Raw genomic sequence first — 18,592 nt, 5'->3', positions numbered from 1 at the left:
TAGTAATGAATGAATGAGGAAATGAAAGCCGCTGTGTGATTGGCTGGGCTGCTGTCAGAGGGAGGAGCCTGTGAAAGAAAAAAACCTGCTCCCGACCAGGTGATGTTTCCAGGCTCAGTTACCATGGTGACTGATCCTGAGCTTTACTTACCTCCCTTTGTGAAACAGACAAGCCAGAGTTTCCCTCATCTCAGGCTTAACAAACTTTAGTTTTCACTAAATTGAATATTGTATTTGTCTAAAACGAGATACATGTTCCATTTTCCACAAGGGACTTGGACAAATTGCCTAGTTTCCGCTTAATTTGGCCACGTTTGTGAAAATAATTGTTTCAAAAAAAAGTTATCAGTGTTGTTTCAGATCTCCCTAAATTTAGTTTGAGTTTGCGAACAGCGAACAACGACTGTGTGAATGTTCTCCTCAAACCATTCCAGGGACTTGATGCTGGCAAAGCAGCGCTTAGCCTTTCCAAACGATTAGGTCATATAATAATCAGCTTAAGGGAGAGAGATGCTGTCAGAAGCCAGTAAAGCCACCTCCTCTTAACTCAACAGCTTTAAATCAGGCTCTGATCCCCTCGTCTTCCTCTTCATCCCATTTCTCAATGAATCGGTTCTCCACACATCTGAATGGAGCGTGTTTAGATGGTGACCTCAGAAGAAGCAGTTATTACAACACAAAAGCCCAATAAAACGGCATTAGTAAATAGCAAACATCAAATAAAACTTTACATCTCAAAGAGACTCAATGTGATGAACTGCAGCCCTTAAATAAAGTTCACATTGCAAAGTGGGCATTCCAGCAACAGTGTGCTGGTAGCAGGTTGAGCGGAGAAAGAACACGCACTCGCATGCAACACTCATTCAAATGTGGCTTATTGATTTATTTATTCTTACTGTCGAGAGGCATACATTACAGTGCAAACCATTCTTTGGCAAACGTACAATACACATGTCATGATAGGTACTATTATATCCACATTGTAGGTAAGGCGTGTTCAGTCTTGCAGTGCATTGCATTGACACTTGGGGAGGTTTTTGGGGGTGGAAATAAAAAGAAACAAAAAAATGTAATTAATTCAAGATATATGAATATGAAGACTAGTAACTTAGAGAGCGCACAGTGCTTTGACAGGGGAACCTTGGGACTCTGGCCAAAATGCATGAAGCCTGCAAATAAGAAAGACACTTATTCATACACAATGTTGATGGAAATATCTGAAAATATATTTATTCCATTGAGACGTCCACACCGTGGCACACCAAGACGTGTACATGTAGGCGCTGCTGGAAGAGCCACATTCAGGAAGTAATGCTTAAAGGGATGTAAACACAGTTTGAGGCACAAACCGGTGCAGTTTGTTTAAACATTTGATATGATACCAATTGACAAGTACAACATCCAACATTCTGGAGAGTATTTCCTCTGTTTGGTTACAGCTGCTCGCTTCTTAAAGAAAACAATGGAAGGGAAGACTGTGGCTGCAGCCTCTTCACCATAACCAGGAGCCAAACAGGAACAGAGTTCAGGGCCGGCTGACGGGGGCCAGTACATCTCACATTGGCACCACCAGAGACTAGTTTTGACACTGTATCCCAACCATGAGCGGCCCTCCCCCCCCCACGCCTCCCCTCTCATATGGCTTCCATTACAGCGGAATGAGGGTCAGCATCGGCGGGCCGCGCTCCACCCAAGCCACCCGAACGACGTCACCCCAGGAAGCACACTTAATTTCCCCCCACATGGAAACCTGAGCGGGACCAGCATTCAACTATTTCAACACCGCGCGGGGAAGTATCCAAGCGCTGAACACAGGAGGAAAAAAAAAACAAAAAACTGCTGACGTGGGAGAAGGCGGAGGCGGAGTGGATGCTGGACAAAGGAAGGCGTGCGAGCGTGTCCTCGTCTCAGCAGGAACAGGACAGCTGCAGTGTGGTCGCAGTCCTTCAGTCGCGTGTAGTCGGGGGACTGGAGACTATACATGGAAAAGAACGGCTACGTCCTAACCTCATCTCAACATTCAGACGTAGTTTCACAGATACACACTTTAGAAAGATCCACATCATACATTTGGCTTTAGGAGGCCGAGGAAAATACTGGGTCAAAGTTCACAACATTACAGTGGTAAAAAAATGGAGCATCTTTCACTGCTTTCAAAATGAAACTTGGAAAGGAGCACAACAGTGCAAGAGGTGGTGTGAGTGTCCCCGCGTCTCCACTTCACTCAAGTTCAGGACAGGCCAGCAGAGTCCACCAACAAGTTGTCCATGGAAAGAGGAGCAGTGATCAGTAGACACGTCTTTTGCATTTAGAACATGTTCCTAGGGCTTCACATTATCTTCATATGTAAGCGTTTTGTGTAAAAAGGAGCGGGGAAAAAACAAATGCATGACTTGATAAAAAGCACCATGAGTAAAAGATGAAGTAAATCTAATTATAAAAAGTTTAGTTTGAAGGAAACCATCCTCTCAATTGTGATCATAAAAAGGCATATACTGAGCGTTTATAGGTTGTTTTGCGTACAAAAGACAATACCTAAAGTTTGTATTTAGTGATTAAAATCATGAATAAAAAGGGGGGGAAATAGCACCAGTTTTTGGCATCTCTAACCTGAGAAACTTATTGAGACAATCTACTTCCCTTCCCTGCTGGTCGACGGCATGTGGCCCTGCGTTTCGTCACTACGTGTTACGGGCGGGTTACACCTCAGGAGCCCCGGGGGCCTCCGGGGGCCCCCGGCGAGGAGAAGACCTCTGTCCATCGGTGGTTAACAATCCTCCTGCCTGCCCATGGGTTCAGAACATCATCCGTTTAATGATCACTGGCCACAATATAAACCGCGCCTAAGGCCACTGTCCCTGGTGCAACGACCACCCAAAAAATGAAATGGCCTCCCCTCCCCCCTTAACGAAGAAGAATACAAAATGAAACAAAACAAAAACAGGCGATTGGTGGCTGTGGATCGACACACCTTCATGAGTCCCATCTGATCTCTGGGTTTATCTGGGTGTGACTTTCAGCCACTGCAGTATGTTGGTCAGGTGTGGGAGGGCGGGAGGTCCTGAGGATTATTCGTGGGGGGGGTCCACTTGAGGCGGCTTGGTGGCCAGTTGGTGGCACACCGGGCAGCAGGAGCCTTTTAGCTTGACGGGCCGTTTGCACTCAGCTGGTGGACAAGACTCCACAAAGCATGTCATCTGGGTGTCCTGGGGGGGCAGAGAGGGCATCAGGTCACTTCACTTATTAGATTAGACCGGATGGAATGTTTGTGATCTTGGCCGGCTGAGATACAAACAGAGCCGCGCTATAGCAAGTCGTCTGTCGGAATAAGAAATAGCATCACGCGTTCACGATGTGAACGTAGCACAGCCGCGGACTTAGCACAGCCGCGGACGTAGCACAGCCGCGGACGTAGCACAGCCGCGGACTTAGCACAGCCGCGAACATAGTTAGCGCTGCTGGGTTCGGCACAGAAAGTGCTCAATGACAAAAATGAGGCGAGCAATGGCGGCTTTGTTTCAGAGCAGCAGCACATTGTGTCGAAACAAAGGATTCTCTCCCAGATATTCTCATTGTGCTTCTGCCTACCAGGATTGCAAGGTGGAAGAGGAAAGTTTGAAAGACGCTATGGGGAAAGAGAGGACTATATAAATGCAGAGCGGTGTGTGTGCTGCATATGGATCGCTATGAACGTACTCTGCAGTCACAGATGGTGCAGGAGTCCTGCTTCCAGCGCTCTCCGTCCTTGCGCTCACGTCCCTCACTGTCGGTGCAGTCGGTCTTGCTCAGACGGGTCTCGAGTCTTTTGATCTGCAAAGACAGAAGCATTTACTCCGAGGAGCAGTGGTCCGTGCTCACATCCACCCTGTCACGTGACTCTCGCCGTGTCAACACATTCTTATCAAACTGGCGTCACATACTCATCTACAACACGATCCTTATTATAAACACAACAAGCAAGCGCCTTCTAAAAACAGCCTTTTACTACAGACCCATCTACTCATACAAGCAATAGGGACAGCAACATGACACATGCTAAATACAGGTAGCGTTAGTTGTAATTAAATGTGTCCCTGCTCGCGTGCTGTTCTAGAAACAACGGTTGGTTGAGGGGAGGCATTGACCTCGAGTAGTTCGGGGTCGGACAGGCAGCGGCTCAGGGCCTAGGACCTGAACAGATCAGTGGATTGGACCTTGGGGACCATTGATGCCCGTCCTACAGCTTCAATGATAGGTGGTGGAGCCTATGACATAAGCACGAGTGTAACTTGGTAACACGCTCTCATGTGCACTGGATTTACTCCCTTTACTTCGACTCTAAAAGATGGTGCTGTTAAGTGTACTGCTGACATGATAATGAACAACATCTGTGTGTTTGGGCTGCAGTACAGTGAGACCCACCTGCTTTCGTAAACTTGTGATTGTCTTCTGCATGTCAGACACAAAGTCCTGGAAGTCGTTGATTGACGGTTCAGCGGTTTCTTTGGAGGTCTCAGTAACGTTTACAATTCTTGGTCCGGCTTTCTCCAGTGAGCTACAAAAGCAAACGTACAAACATCTGGATTAATGAAGTTAATGGGACACAAGCTTTGGACTCAGAGTGACACACTGTTGTTGGGAGAGTGGTTGTGGATGTTTGCGTTGCTGTGTTACCTCGTCTGCTCTTTGTAGCTGTGCTCAGCGGACCTGCGTCCTCTGAAGTGGTACGACAGAGCGTTGAACTGACCCTTGGTTCTGCAGTCTGATGGCATTTAGCACAACGCATCGTGGTTCATTAATGGATTCTTTGATTCTGCAGAAGACTAACGTGTCCATCAGCCATACGTTATGTTGTAAAACGTTGGTGTTTTAAATAAAGTTATATTATTTGCAAAAACAAAGGCCACCTATGCAGGGAAACAAAAGGTTAATGAATCCCATTTCTGCACATACAGCCACCTACTCACGTACAAGCACGCCATACATACACAGAACTTTCTCTCCGCTTCAACGTGCTGATGTGAGACTTTGGGGGCTGGTTGTATCACCATGACTCACTCCTTACTGCAGTGAGATCAAAGGGAAGGAAAGAGCCGCCCACTGTCACAGAACCCCAGCACACACCTGGGTAGACGGCGTAGAGCCACGAGACGCTCCACTGCAAAGGGGGGACGGGCGAATGGCTTCGGGTACCTAAGCCGCTCGGCCTGTGACGGCCTTTCATTTACCACATCAGTCTGTAAGAAACGAGGACTCTCACAACAGGACGTCCCGTTTCCTGCTGAGGGAGCCGAACATAGCGAGTGTGTTAACTTCCTCCCTCGTGTGTCTGCCAGAAGATTCTGTCCATGAGCTCCGCTCTTCCCTGGTACATTCTTTAGAGGGCGGGTGAACGTCTGGGTCAGGATAACCAAGAATTAAGAAGCCCCATATGTCGCTTATTAAGAGGTTATTGTTTGTTTTAAATCCTTTAATACGGTGGCTCGTTCTGCTGAGACAATGAATACATGAAGCTGTGTTTTGAGTTGAGGAGTAAAACTAAAGTGTCTACGTTGCACAGAACTCATCCATCCCAAATACAATCAGAATAAAAAACGTCTTACAGAAGGAATCAAAAGACATAAATGCACCTCCATTTACCACCCTGAAGACACTGGAGCACTTTGTGAACATGAAAAACCAATTCAATGAATCGTGGATCTAAAAGGCTGAGGAGAAGAAAAAAAGAATTTGAATAAGTTTGCTCAGTAATTAACGATCATTGTTTGGCTTTCAGTCCCAATTATCTGTTCTAATATCGGCCGCTTGCTTTTTTAACAACAGCTCACACCTTCAAATAGATGGTACAAACAAGCCGACTCCTTAGACCGTAGCTGGTTTAGAATAATGGCGAGGGAGGGGGTTCTTTCATCTCTGTTTCACTGTCCGCTGTATAAACATTCGTCTCTGCAGTGTTTGGAAATTAGAGCATTGGCGTTGTCATATCTGATTCAGTGTAGTGGGAATCCAGCAGAGCAGCTTTTAAATTCAAACTTTGACACTCATTTCACAACAAAACAATGTTCTTTTCTCTCAGAGAAATGATCCCACACGCACCTCCTTATCAGGGGCTGAAGCAACCAACACACTAGTGACACTGACGTGAGCCGCACACAGGGAATGAACTCTCTGCTGCTCTAAATCACAGCATGAGCACGTGAGGCCGGACCGCCTTCAGAAAGATGTTATCAAAAGCAAACCAAGAGTCACATCATGTGACTTCACGAACAAAGGCACAAGAGCCTCACAGTCAGTCACACTGATGAAAGGTGTGACAGGTCATGGTTTTCAGGAGTCATTTCACACCACCTGTCATTCATATTTTAGATCATTTGTGTACATCGATACTGCCTTGAGAGAAGTTTAAACTTAATGTCAATGTGCATTAGCTTTGTTATGGACGCCTTTCCATTCTATTAAAAACTAATACACTGTAAATGAGACAACATTAGTAAGAGGTAGCATGTGTTGTCCTCTACTTGGTGGAAAACAGCGGTTTTATCCCTGAATGGTTCAGTCTGCATAACCGACTGTACTGGAGCCCAGAATTGAACGATTAGTTTCGGTCCTGGTGGAATGCATGTGTGCATGTTGACATGTAGCCCCAAGCAATAGAATAGAAATGAAATGTACCAGTAAATCCCATCTTTGTCAAACGGATGGCGAGCCTGTCTGAGGTCATATTCAGTGAATGTGTCTCACCTTCACAGCAGTCCTGCCACATGCGCAGGTCAATGTGAGGGATGTCGTCACAGCTCCCGTAGCCGTGGGGAAGCTCGGCCACCCTAAAAACGTCCTGCTGGACGCGTGTGATGTTGTCCCCGTTGTCGCACAGCACCCGCGTCAGAGAAGCCTGCTTCAGCTGTGTCAGCTGGGCGGGAGAGAATACGCCTGGGTTTTCATACCAGAACCTGAAGCAGCCAGACAGGAGGAGAAGCGCAATGGGATGTTTTCCACCTCTCACACATGAGTCTCTACTCGGAGCGCTCTGATACACTGACTTCAGCCCCCCTACAGTACCTGTCTCCCTCCTGCAGCCGTTTAAACTGGGTTGCCAGCAGACACATGAGGGTGGGCCCCACTCTGCTGCCGGGGACCAAGTCTTCAGCCATCAGAGCGGGGAACAGGTCGATGTTCATAGGACTGCCATACAGCCTGCCACACAGGAAAGATAGTCAGGCCCACTAAACCAGGCCAATATATACTGCAATCAGAGGTATTATGGTGGAGGACAAGCTTCCATCAGTCAAACCACAACAAGAACTGTATAAAGTAACTGGATACGAGGCTGTCTAGGCAAAGCAAAGTCTAAAAATAAGAACGAGCATCTCGAGGGCGTAATCACCTCTGCAGCTTCTCTCTGACGTTAGGATTCTTAATTTCGTTCCTCAGGTCGTCGAAGGTCTGAGCCGAGGTCAGGTTGCAGAAGACCCTGTAATCATTGTACGGTGGTATACCGTGGTCCCTTCCCCTCTGTATGTTCATGGCAGCCAGATCCAGAGCCACAGCGTGTGCCATGGAGAAAAGCCTCTCAGTCAGCTCCGTATTCAGCAGCTGCGTGGTAACCCGCATTTTGCCGGCGACACCAAAGAGCCCGCGAAGCAGCGGGTCGATGCCGCCCTCGTTCACGATGCGGAACGGGGAGAAGAAGGCCCGGTGCAGGGAGATGTGTCCCTGGGGGATGGGCTGGAAGTCCTCGTCCAACCTGTAGAGTATCGGGTTGATGAGGGTGTGCCCGAAGCGGAACGCAGCCGTGGCGAAAGCGTTGAGGATGCCGGTGTTGACATTGGGGTTGTAACCGGTGTATGTGCCGATCAGCTTCATGCCGGCCTCCCCCAGGATCTAGGAGACGGGAAAGAGAGCACCACATTACATCTTAACCCGTAATACTTTGGTTGTAATCTTAAATAACAAGCAAAACAAACAAAACAACGGTAAAAACAACACACAAGGGAATCGCAACAGAGAGGCGCTAGAATTAAGATGACCGTTTCTACCTTTGGCAACCAGTGCTTGTAGGTGATGTGCTGCATCTGGGCCCCCACGATCTTTCTGGCCTCGTGGTAGATGGTGTCCCCGTCCCAGTGGGGGTTGAGTCTCAGTAACTCTGTAGCTACCCGGTTGTGTTCTCTGAACCACACGGTGTGCATGGCGGTCAGACCCAGCTGCTCGTTGGCGCGGTGATCGCCAGCTAAGAAGCAAGGGATTGGACTCTCGTTTTCATCTCTCATGCACTCAGTGGGAGGTCCGGCAGCAAAGGGCAGAAGAGGCTTGCCCGTCCGCTGGATGATGCCTTGGCGCAGCAGACCCCTTTGGCTGGCCAAATCTCGAATTTCCTCAGATTCGTGGCGCGAGCTGCCGTAGACATTTGAAGCATCGATGTAAGAGGTCAGGTGGTTGATCTGCTCTCTGGGGTACACGCTGTTCATCAGGAGAGAGGTCATCCCGCTGCCGCACACGGGGCTGGACCGGACAAAGAACATGCAGCGGGCGCCACTCCTCAGCTGCTTGGGGTCATTGGCCGGGAACTGGATCGGGAAGCATGGCGGGTCATTGGTGCATACCTGAGTGCACAGCTGACCGTCGGAGAACCGCGATTGGCTGAGGGCCGCCACTGTCAAGTCCATGTCATGGTCCAGGAACTGGCCCCACTGCATCAGCATGTGGGTGTAGCGGTCGTCAGGAGTGATGGTCTCCGTTCCAATCATGGCGGTCGACACCAACCTCGGCAGCGGCAGCCTGTATCCGTTGTGCTGCTGCTCGGTGGCCCCCCTCGGGAGGTTGAAGCCATTGTCGTAGACCGACTTCAGGAGTCGCTCGAAGGCCGTGAGCGAGGCGCCCCACATGGGGTGCTGCAGGTTGTTGCAGGTGCCGTCGTGGCTGCGGTACTTCTGGTGGAAGCAGATGTCGGAGCAGTTGTTGAAGCGACGGTGGGCCGTGCAGCCAGACAGGTTGGCGATCACGTCCAGAAAGTGAGGGGACACCAGGTCGTTGTAGCGGAATGCTGCGGAAAGAGGCAGATCTCATTAGCAGAGGCTGGAGGTCAACAGCCAAGCTTTCCATTGGGATACACCCGAACATATTATTCACATACATCCTTTTTTATGGCAGAGTTACAAGCACCTTGTGCCCCCGAGGGCACAGGCTGCATATAGTGTGTCGCTCACTTGCCCCGACTCGCTTCCATACGCGAGACCTCCTATGTGAGAGCTCCAGTCTGCAGCATATCAAAGTGTGTGGGGGTCTGAGGTGTGTTATGGCACTCGGACAACTGTCAAGTGTGTGCGGCCAAAGGGTTGGCTGAGACCTTCCTGTGTGGGGTAAGGGTAAAAGGGACCAGCGCTTTGCACAGCTTGTTGGTGTATGGTGGTCTTATGGTGTGTGAATGCAGAGTGTGGGTGTAGAGATTCAACATACGCCACATGCTTGTTTCTGCTGACGGGGAGAAGAGTCTCTGGGAGCTTGGCTCGGGGACGGTGCAACAATGAACACTTAGTTGTTGGCATAAGTAACGCAAACACCGCCTGACTCTCCCTTTGTTCGCATTACACACGGCTCATTTCTTTTTCCCTGCCTCTTTTTTTTCCTCGGACTAACTCGACGAGCTGGAACTCGTTAACACATCATGGGCGCACTTATTTTTCTTTATATATACGTATTTGTTACACCGAAGCTGTCCAAAGCCCCACATCTGACACGCTCTCCCCCAAAACCCTGTGTAGCACAACCGGCTGCATTTAACCGCCCATCACAATGAATACTTTCCCTGCCGTCTGCCATGCAGACCTGAATGCAAACATCAACATCTTGTGTGAACACACATACACACAAGAAAACAGGAAGGCAGAGATCTGTACACCAGCAAACACCTTCTCAAAAAGGGTCCTATGCTCAGCGGTGTTGGTGGGTGTGACATGGCTCATAGAACTCCAATAGGTCTCTGCGCCGTTGTTCCCGCTGCAGAGGGAATGGCAGACGGAGGGAGGGCCTGGATGTACTCACAAAAACACGGCAATCCTTAGAGAGGTCAAGAACGGAATTACTGGCTCATGAGACTTGACTTGAATCCAGACAGACTTTAGCAGGATGTTGATTGTGTCATTTCCATTTGTCACAAAAAATTGCCAATACAAATATTAATACTACCAATAAAAAACTATTAAGTCAGTGATTACGCATCATTGACGTAAAGTTTAGTGATTTTCCCCCCAGGATAAAGTCAGCACAGGGCAGTCCTTCCTCCGAGCCATCGCACTGATTACTGGCAACTAGAGCCGCCAATAGAAAACAAACAAACTCATTTTGAAATTCATTAATCTCGAATGGTGATTAATGAATATTGTTGATTTTTTAATAAATGTTTGTTTTTCTTCTAAAGACTAAATAATGAGTAATCACTTTAGAAAGTGTGTATTTTAGACACTATTGTTTAATTGTCAATGTTATTTTAAACGCAAAACCACACACATTTGATCATCTTGGAGGCAGAATTCAGGTGGAACATGTTAAACTATCTCCCCACATTTGCTAGCTTAGCCTAGCAGTGCTTTAAGTGGTCCGTTGTTTGTTTGACACGTGGAGTAGTTCCTCTGCACAGCTCTCTGCTGTATGTCGCGCCTGTTTTACTTTACTTCCAATGCAGGTTAAACAAACTGTTGCCACTATACAGCTCATGCTTTGTAGTTTATTTTGTGTAGATAAGATAACCTCTGATTCTTATCATCACCGGCATCCACAACCTAAAGTTATTCTGAAGAGAAAAGTAAAGTAAAAGAAGCGTCCACGTACAAGACAATGTTTCAGGTAAAATAAGCACATTGTGTTGGAACTGGGTTCATGTTCACCAGCAGCGTCTCCTGGGCCTCGCTCCATGAATCTTCACACAGAGTGGATGGATTTTATCAGTCCTGGTGTACATACACATTTTACACAGCCAACCAGTCTTATTAAAATCATAGTTGGAGCCTTGTTTGTACACGTGGTGACTCGGTTACAGTAAAGGTACAAAAGGCACAGTCTTTCACATGTGGTTGTCAGACCCACCGGTGCCGTTGGTGTCGACGGTGAGACCCTGGTTCACGTGGTTCTGGATGAGCAGAAGAGTCTGCTCAAAGATCTCCCCGGCACGGGCCTGCTCCACCGTGTAGGGGTCACGTGGATACCGGAAGAGTGCCAGCAGCTCTCCTGGCGTACGAGGCTGACTGCAGGGATTAGAGCCGGAGACGGTGTTAGGCAGAGAACCAACCACCATGAACAGGACAGGAACTTTCAACCTCAGGTCATATTATCTGGGATGAACCAGGACATGTCTTTCAAACAGAGACTTCACCTGGTTGTGACATAACGTTGAAACATGAACCATTTTTACATCTTAATGTGCTAAATAGCTAAGTAGCGTTTTATGTGATTACTGGTACAGCAGCAACACAAACTGTGTAAATTTGTGTGTATACAAAGTAAATGTATTCAAAAAAATGTTCTGTTAAGTTTGAAGTGTTTCCATTCTGTGGTGCGTTTTCCTTTTCTCTTCCTCACAGGAAGTCGGCAGCACTAACAGGGGTGTCAACAGCTGTCAGTCACACTGATTAAAATTGCGTTTACATTGTTGTTGTTTTTCGCCGTGGGAAAATGGCTGCCTAATCGTATTTGATCATCTGGAAAAGCTGGCGTCACAGATGCAATTTGTTTCCACAATGAACAGCTGCTGTCGTCAAAAAAAGCCGAGGTTTGGCTATTTGACAATTGATCAGATCAACACGTGCTGGAAACATTTCTCATTTTGAGCGATCAGCCGAGGAGGAGGCTGCCTCGTTATCTGCGACCGCCATTCAACAGAGCGGGAAATCCCTTCATCTCCAGCGAGGTTTCATGTGTACGCTGCTCCTCTCCATGCGTGGCTTCGTGTATGCGTGTTTGTGAACGCATGTGTGGGCAGAGTGCATTCGTGAGCATGCCAAGAACAACACAGCTGCTAACCACATAACTCAACAGGAAGGAGACACTCAGGAGCTACATCAAAAGCACGTACAGTACGTCTGCAACCCCGGGTCCATGCAAAACAGAACCAAGAAAGACCTAATACTCATTTTATCATCCCCAAAATGCCTACGCTGACGTACAGAAGAAGAGGAGATAAGGATTGCTTGGCAAGCAGTTATGTAGTGACTGAAGCTGTGGGAACCACTGTGTGACTGAATGTCTGTCCCCAAGGGAACGTTTTTAAATGGAACATTCTGATCGCCATCTTTAGAGCTGCAAACTCCTAAAACAGGAAATAGCTCAATATAAGCACATTTTCTCCCAGAAGGCCCTGAGTCAGGCTTCAAACATGCAGTCCATGTGCCCAGATGATGTGAGACATTTCTGGTCCAACTGGAGCCCCAGGAGGAGCATGTAGCTCAGGACTGAGACTGCACAGCCAAAAATAAAAAGCATCAATTACAAACTATAGTTGAAGAGTGCTGCACGCTCGGCTACAATCTATGACAAAGATGCATTTAGTTTTAAAGATATGTGACCTGTGTAAATATAGAACAAATAAAAATACATTCAATTCAAAGCACCACAAGATTCTCTCCTGTGCAGACATTGTACAGGAAGAGAAACAGGACAATACAAATCAAAATCTGAAACCATGCAGTCTGCACCAAAAATGATATATATATATATATTAATAATGATGACTAGGTGTTCGGTTGTGTACCACAACGTTGGATATATCGGACAGCAGGTGAAGAGATCAGCGTGCCGAGTCTGTTCTTACAGTAGAGCCGTGCGGTACTTTGCAAATGAAGCATTAGGTGGAGAAACGTGTGCTATGAAATGTGAAAATTAACATAACTCGAAGTTATATTTGACCTGATTCCTGAATGACTTTAAATATGGTGGTCTGATTATGCTGACACATAATTAATGGATTACTGATTCAATCACTTCAGGGAGTGTAAAGAGTCACTTACCCATCGAAGAGGCGTCTCCGCGTCGACTCAATGGCGCTGTCCACATTGCGGATGGCCTGCTCGATGGACGTGCTCACAAAGGGGTCGCCCTCCCTGCTGACTGCAGGGACTGTTGGCCCACGGACACAGACAGGTCGATTAGAAATAATAAATCAAGCATGTTGATCTTAAGGAGCATATACAGATTAGCTCAACACAACCTTTTCTTTTCCACTTTTGTGCGCGAGTCCTTTTCACATTACATTGCTTATTTAAAGGTTCTCTATTCGACATTCATATCACAGAGTAACCAGTGTTGATACAGAGCAGTAGTGAAGTGCGTTCTTGTCAGTGGTTCTCAGGGCTTTGTCGTCATATATCTGACAATCAGCTAGCTAATGACCACCACTCTGCCCTGTCATACGGCGGTTACAGCGGATAGGGCCATCCTGACCGATGGAGTAAACAATGCCATTGTGGCTCAGTGGGAAAGCGGATCGTCCATGTTGCTGTGTCCTTAGACCTCTAATCCCAGTTTGCTCCCACAGCCTACAGTGTGTGAGTGGGTATAAATGCTGGGCAATCCGCATGGGCAGGTTGCACCTGGTGCGGTAGCTTCTGTGTACGAATGATGGCATGGTGTTTGGGAGCTTTGAGTGCTCGGAGAAACAAGCACAGTCGATTCACAAGGAAATACAGTGACTGAAGCTGCTATGGGACGCGGTGAGATGCAACGTGACGACCAAGAAAGTAGGACAACAACTGAGAACCACAGTGCTGTGGTCTGACCTGAGAAATCTAAGCAGGAAACACCAACACAGCTGACAAACTGCTTCCCAACATTGTGCCTCCAGTAGTTCCTTCCCCAGGAATCAAGCTTTCGATCAGAGCATTTACTTACTATTATATGACTACAAAAAACAATCACAAATGTGACCAGATTGGCTGCAGCTACACACTAGCTCGCTTGTTAATGTCGCCCCAGCTTGCTCCTGCTACGGGCGGCGTGCAGACAGACAGCACCGTGTTTACCTGTGACAGTGAGCACCATGCCGGCGACCTGATAGCCGATGGGATTGCGAGCGACACACTCGTAGCGTCCGCCGTCAGCAGTGCCCACGTCCTTTACCTCTAGATAACCCTCGGGACTTATGTGGAACTTCCCACTCTCAGTCACCTGCACACCGTCCTGGGGGAGCGAGGGTAGAGGTCATGACCTTGGGAGATGTCCGTGGGACCCGTTTTGTTCTTGGGTGGAAACTGGAACTGACTCAGCATGTTAATCACAGGTACTTTACTGTCATTATTTGCCTGAACTAATATAATGGCAGATTACCCAGAGACAAGTCCCTTTATTCCTCCCCTGTTCTCATTCAACCACTGCGGCGGTGCGCTGAGGAGCTCTATTGTCTAACCTTGTTCCAGGTGAGGACAGGTTGTGGCTGGCCCTGAGCGCTGCAGGGAATCTGGACATCCTGGCCAGACTCCACCGTCAGGTCCCTTGGAGCATTTGTGAAAACAGGCGTTACTGAATGAGTTAAAACATACACACACATATGCATGTGTTAATGATTATGCGACAGTGTTCAAAGTACTGTACATGTATCAACTGCATCATCTGGTCCATCATAGCAGACATGAAAGCATAAAAAGCACATTTTTGTTCTAGTGTCACACACACACACGCGCGCGCGCGATTTTCTTTCCTTTATGACAGAGCAGCAAAACGTGAAAAAAAACACATCTAACAGTCTTTGTGGAGTTCAAAAGGACGATGAAGGCAGACTGTTTGTGGAAAAGGAAATAGTGCATTGCTTCATGTGGTAGGAACTAGGGCAATGGCTCATACGTTTTGCTATTGAACGTATTGTGTGAGCAGCATCTATCAATTGGTTTTAAATAATGAACTTTACCACAAAAGGAGGTAGATATTTTCCATCCTGCCCACACATAAACAGTGTTGGCCATTATTACAGAGTCATTGTGTTATACTGTCTAACATTCATGACACAACCCTTCCACAGCTGAGGTGTTTGGTGGGAGAGGGGGATATTTGCTCCCACCCCCCACACACATGGTTCAAATTCCTTCATGTTCCCATGTAGTTCCCAGCAGTGGGCCACCTGGCCATGGGAAAATCCCACTAGTTTTTGAAACACGTAGTCTGACGGTAATTAACTGCCCTTAAATCAAAGTGGCACTTTCTAAAACGCAGGGTTCACTGCAGTGTACAATACACAACGCCAACGCTGCAGGCAACGTGGAAGAGGCGTGTGCTGTAACCAACACAGGTAACATCATCCAGTGGGACACTGGAATGTATCTTATGCACTGCTTTCACTTATACTTTCACTGCACTTATATACAAATACTCTGTCTATTTCTCTGCACAGTGCTGGAAGAACAATGCAGCCGTCACACAGCGCCAGCATGGATGTGAGCTCATACAGCGCTCTGGCAGAGTGGGACGATTATGCAACGTATACTTTGTGCCGTGTTAACAGCCATTACTACATGGAAAAACATGGTGTCATCACAGGATTACAGACGGACATGTTTTCCTGTGCTATGTCAAGCCTTTCATTTCAGCTGTGTGCACGCAGACACACACACACACACACCGAGAGACAAACATTAACCTCGTAAAAACAAATTAAAAACACAAGCACATGCTGAATAATTACATGTACTTTGCAAATACATTCTATAAAGGAGGAAAAGTTGCAGTGATTTATCTTGCTATCTAAATGAGCCCTGTTTAATAGAAGATTTGCATGTGATATGCTGTGTCTGGAGAGTCCTCCACCGCTCTAACAGTCTTCAAACTCAACCACCCACCACTCCCCTCCGCCTCCATGCAGTGTTTGATGAGGACCAAATATTTGACCCTTGTCTTACAGGACTTTTCCATATTAACCCCTGCAGCAGCTGAGCGTGATCCTCGCCTAGCTGTGACCTGAAGGATCACGTGGTCAGTTTGAGACTGCACCCTACACCCTCACCTCTCTGCTGGATGCTGAGCTGCACAGCGGAGCGCACAGTCCCCAGGGGGCTGACCGCCTGGCACTCGTACTGGCCCTCGTCGTGGGCCGCCACGCGAGTGATGCGGAGAGTGCCGGAGGCCAGGACCACATGCCGGCGGTCTAGGGGTAACGGACTGCCCCCACGGGTCCAAGCAATCACCGGCTGGGGGGAACCACTGGCCTCACAGGGAAAGTCCACCGTGTGACCCTCCAGGACTGACTGGTCCTGTGGACTGACAGTGAGCTGGGGGATCGCTTTGGGCAAAGGAGAAAATAGCAGTTCAGTTAATTTAATTTACATGACACATTATAGAGCTGTTACACAACTGTTGGGATGAGTCGCTTAGAAAAAACATGACTGCTAATGTGAGCAACCTCGTGGTTCATATTTAGAATAGCAGGCAAAATCACTGTGTCCAGTGTCACCAGATTTTTTCATCTTGTTTCATGAACAAAGATACTCTGTGTCTAATGAGTCAGCATTTCCAGTTTATCCAAAATACAAGATCAGAAACAGAAGAGAATGTGACACGCAGACTATATTAACTCAAAATGCCCAAGTCTACCTGACAGAGTAAAGGGAGGTCTGATAGCTACCTTGTACAATGATATACGCTGTAGCGTGTATGGTATCAACATTGTTGGAGGCAAAACAGGTGTAATGTCCCCCATCCGTCAGGTCCACGTTCTGGATATAAAGCCCTCCGGAGGGGGTGGTGTTGATGCGGGCGTCGTTGGGAAGGGGTGTGCGGTCCCCCTTGGTCCAGGTCACCCGGGGCTGTGGTTGGCCCGTGGCGCTGCACTCCAGGGTCACGCTCTCTCCCACCAGCACCTCAGTGTTCTGGGGCTGGATCACAAAACTTGGCCGTGCTGGAGGAGGAGGAGAGGGGTGGACGTGGGAATGGGCTTAGGGGAATCGACAGTTTTCATTTGGGTTTCTGGTATCAATGACCTCCGGGAGGCAATGGTGATGAAAAAAAGGGTTTTAAGAAGACAGTAAAACGAGCTGCAGCGCGTCTGCAAGGTCCGTTCATACACAAAGATCTGTCAACAACGGCACTTTGCTGCGGCTACAGCGACCGCTTACGATCACAAAACATGGCGGAGTCCCATCCATGTTTGGTCACTAATTACAGTGGAGTCAGAGGAAATATGTACACAGCTAGAACAGTAATCAAAGACAGGAAATGTACAACATCAGAGCTCCCAGGGCTGGTTATTCGACCTGATGAACTCTGAGGAGAACCCCTGTGCTACTCAGCAGACATCTAGAGAGATAGCACGTCACAAACATCAATGATCAAATGAAGTAGATGTTAAGATGCATTGGACACATTCTGTGGAGAAAGGTTTGTTTTTACCAGTGTTATGTGAGTCTGATGGAAGTTCATTTGTCGGGACATTGACATCATTGAGATTTCTGCATGACGTGCTGCACGATGCAGCTTTAGCAGTTAATAGGCTGCCTGTGGAGCGCAGAGGTGGAGATTGAAAGCAGACACTTACAGGGGGCTCCAAAGTATCGCAGCGTGACCTGTGAAGTCTTGACTTCGCCAGCCACATTTTTGGCCATGCACTGGTAGACTCCCTGGTCCGTCTCCCTGGTGTTCTGAATCATCAGCGTCCCGTCCTCCAGCAGGTTCAGCCGACTGTCATCGCGCATGTTCAGAGCATTGCTGGCAGGGGCCACAGAGATGCACATCAACACCAATTAAAGAGAATTCAGTTTTTCTTTACAAAATTCCAAATTCGTATTGGCACAATCACAACATTTCTAAAATGAAAAAAGCATAACCAGAACTTGGTTATTTTTGTTCAATTTGTTTCAAATGGCAATAATCTATATGACTTAAAGAGATTAACCAAATCAAACTAGCTGAATAAAGACGGTTGTCTACAATTACCGCATCACAGTTGTATGTCAACCGGTGTTATTTAGCATACACCTTCTTGGTTTATGACCTAAAGTGTGTTTGCTGAGGTCCCAGTTAGCTTTTGACCAGACTGCCAGCCAGTTCATCCTCAAGCCTGACACATCCGTTCACAAGAACAAAAAACATCAAAACAGTGAGAGGAAAGAGTCTTTGATTTGTGTCCTACTTGTTCCTGAGCCAGATGATCTGTGGTTTGGGGTTGCCTTCAGCCCTGCAGGTGAAGTAGACAGTGTTGCCAGATGTCACATCGACATCCTGGGGCTGTGAGGTGATCCTAGGTACCTCTGGAGGAACAGCAGATGGGACAATGGGAGGGTGATTGTAGACAGCTTTAAATTCATGTCCATTCGTTTTGGATGTGCCAATATTGTCCAAGTGTGAAGGCGGTCCCCATGTGGAGACGAGGTTTAGACAAAAAGGAGACTCCCCTCTGGCTACTGACTGTCAGTTCCTCGCCCTGAGATGTAAAACGGTCTAACTCCAACCTGCTCAGCAGATGGGCTTCAATCTGTGTATACCAATATTTAAAACAAACCCAAACTCATACAGGGTCCATACACATTTTGACTAATGGATAGCCATGACTTTGAATCAAATTTCCATCAATACTCTACTACCACTACTCTAATACTACTTCCATACTCCGGCTTCCTCCCACAGTCCAAAGACATGCTCTGGG

General features: G+C 47.5%; 1 protein-coding gene across 3 annotated transcripts in view; it reads right to left on the bottom strand.

Annotated features, from left to right (window-relative positions):
• Positions 1 to 862: 862 nt before the first annotated feature.
• The window catches only part of pxdn (peroxidasin), a 35,546-nt gene continuing 17,816 nt past the window's right edge, over positions 863 to 18,592 (bottom strand). For all 3 annotated transcript variants that reach the window (XM_078089017.1, XM_040199518.2, XM_040199517.2), the window contains 16 exons: positions 18,080 to 18,197; positions 17,486 to 17,655; positions 16,577 to 16,849; positions 15,959 to 16,234; positions 14,372 to 14,484; positions 13,989 to 14,145; positions 12,978 to 13,086; positions 11,062 to 11,219; positions 8,016 to 9,022; positions 7,364 to 7,860; positions 7,039 to 7,173; positions 6,721 to 6,929; positions 4,654 to 4,741; positions 4,402 to 4,534; positions 3,697 to 3,810; positions 863 to 3,206 (listed from right to left, as the gene is read on the bottom strand). In XM_078089017.1, coding sequence (XP_077945143.1) covers positions 3,069 to 3,206; positions 3,697 to 3,810; positions 4,402 to 4,534; positions 4,654 to 4,741; positions 6,721 to 6,929; positions 7,039 to 7,173; positions 7,364 to 7,860; positions 8,016 to 9,022; positions 11,062 to 11,219; positions 12,978 to 13,086; positions 13,989 to 14,145; positions 14,372 to 14,484; positions 15,959 to 16,234; positions 16,577 to 16,849; positions 17,486 to 17,655; positions 18,080 to 18,197 — 3,695 coding nt within the window. In that variant the 3' untranslated portion in view covers positions 863 to 3,068. The remainder of the gene's footprint in view (positions 3,207 to 3,696; positions 3,811 to 4,401; positions 4,535 to 4,653; positions 4,742 to 6,720; positions 6,930 to 7,038; positions 7,174 to 7,363; positions 7,861 to 8,015; positions 9,023 to 11,061; positions 11,220 to 12,977; positions 13,087 to 13,988; positions 14,146 to 14,371; positions 14,485 to 15,958; positions 16,235 to 16,576; positions 16,850 to 17,485; positions 17,656 to 18,079; positions 18,198 to 18,592) is intronic.

Source organism: Gasterosteus aculeatus, chromosome 15 (assembly GCF_964276395.1).
Source record: "Gasterosteus aculeatus chromosome 15, fGasAcu3.hap1.1, whole genome shotgun sequence".
NCBI classification, from domain to species: Eukaryota; Metazoa; Chordata; class Actinopteri; order Perciformes; family Gasterosteidae; genus Gasterosteus; species Gasterosteus aculeatus.
This window is presented reverse-complemented; position numbering and strand designations above follow the sequence as displayed.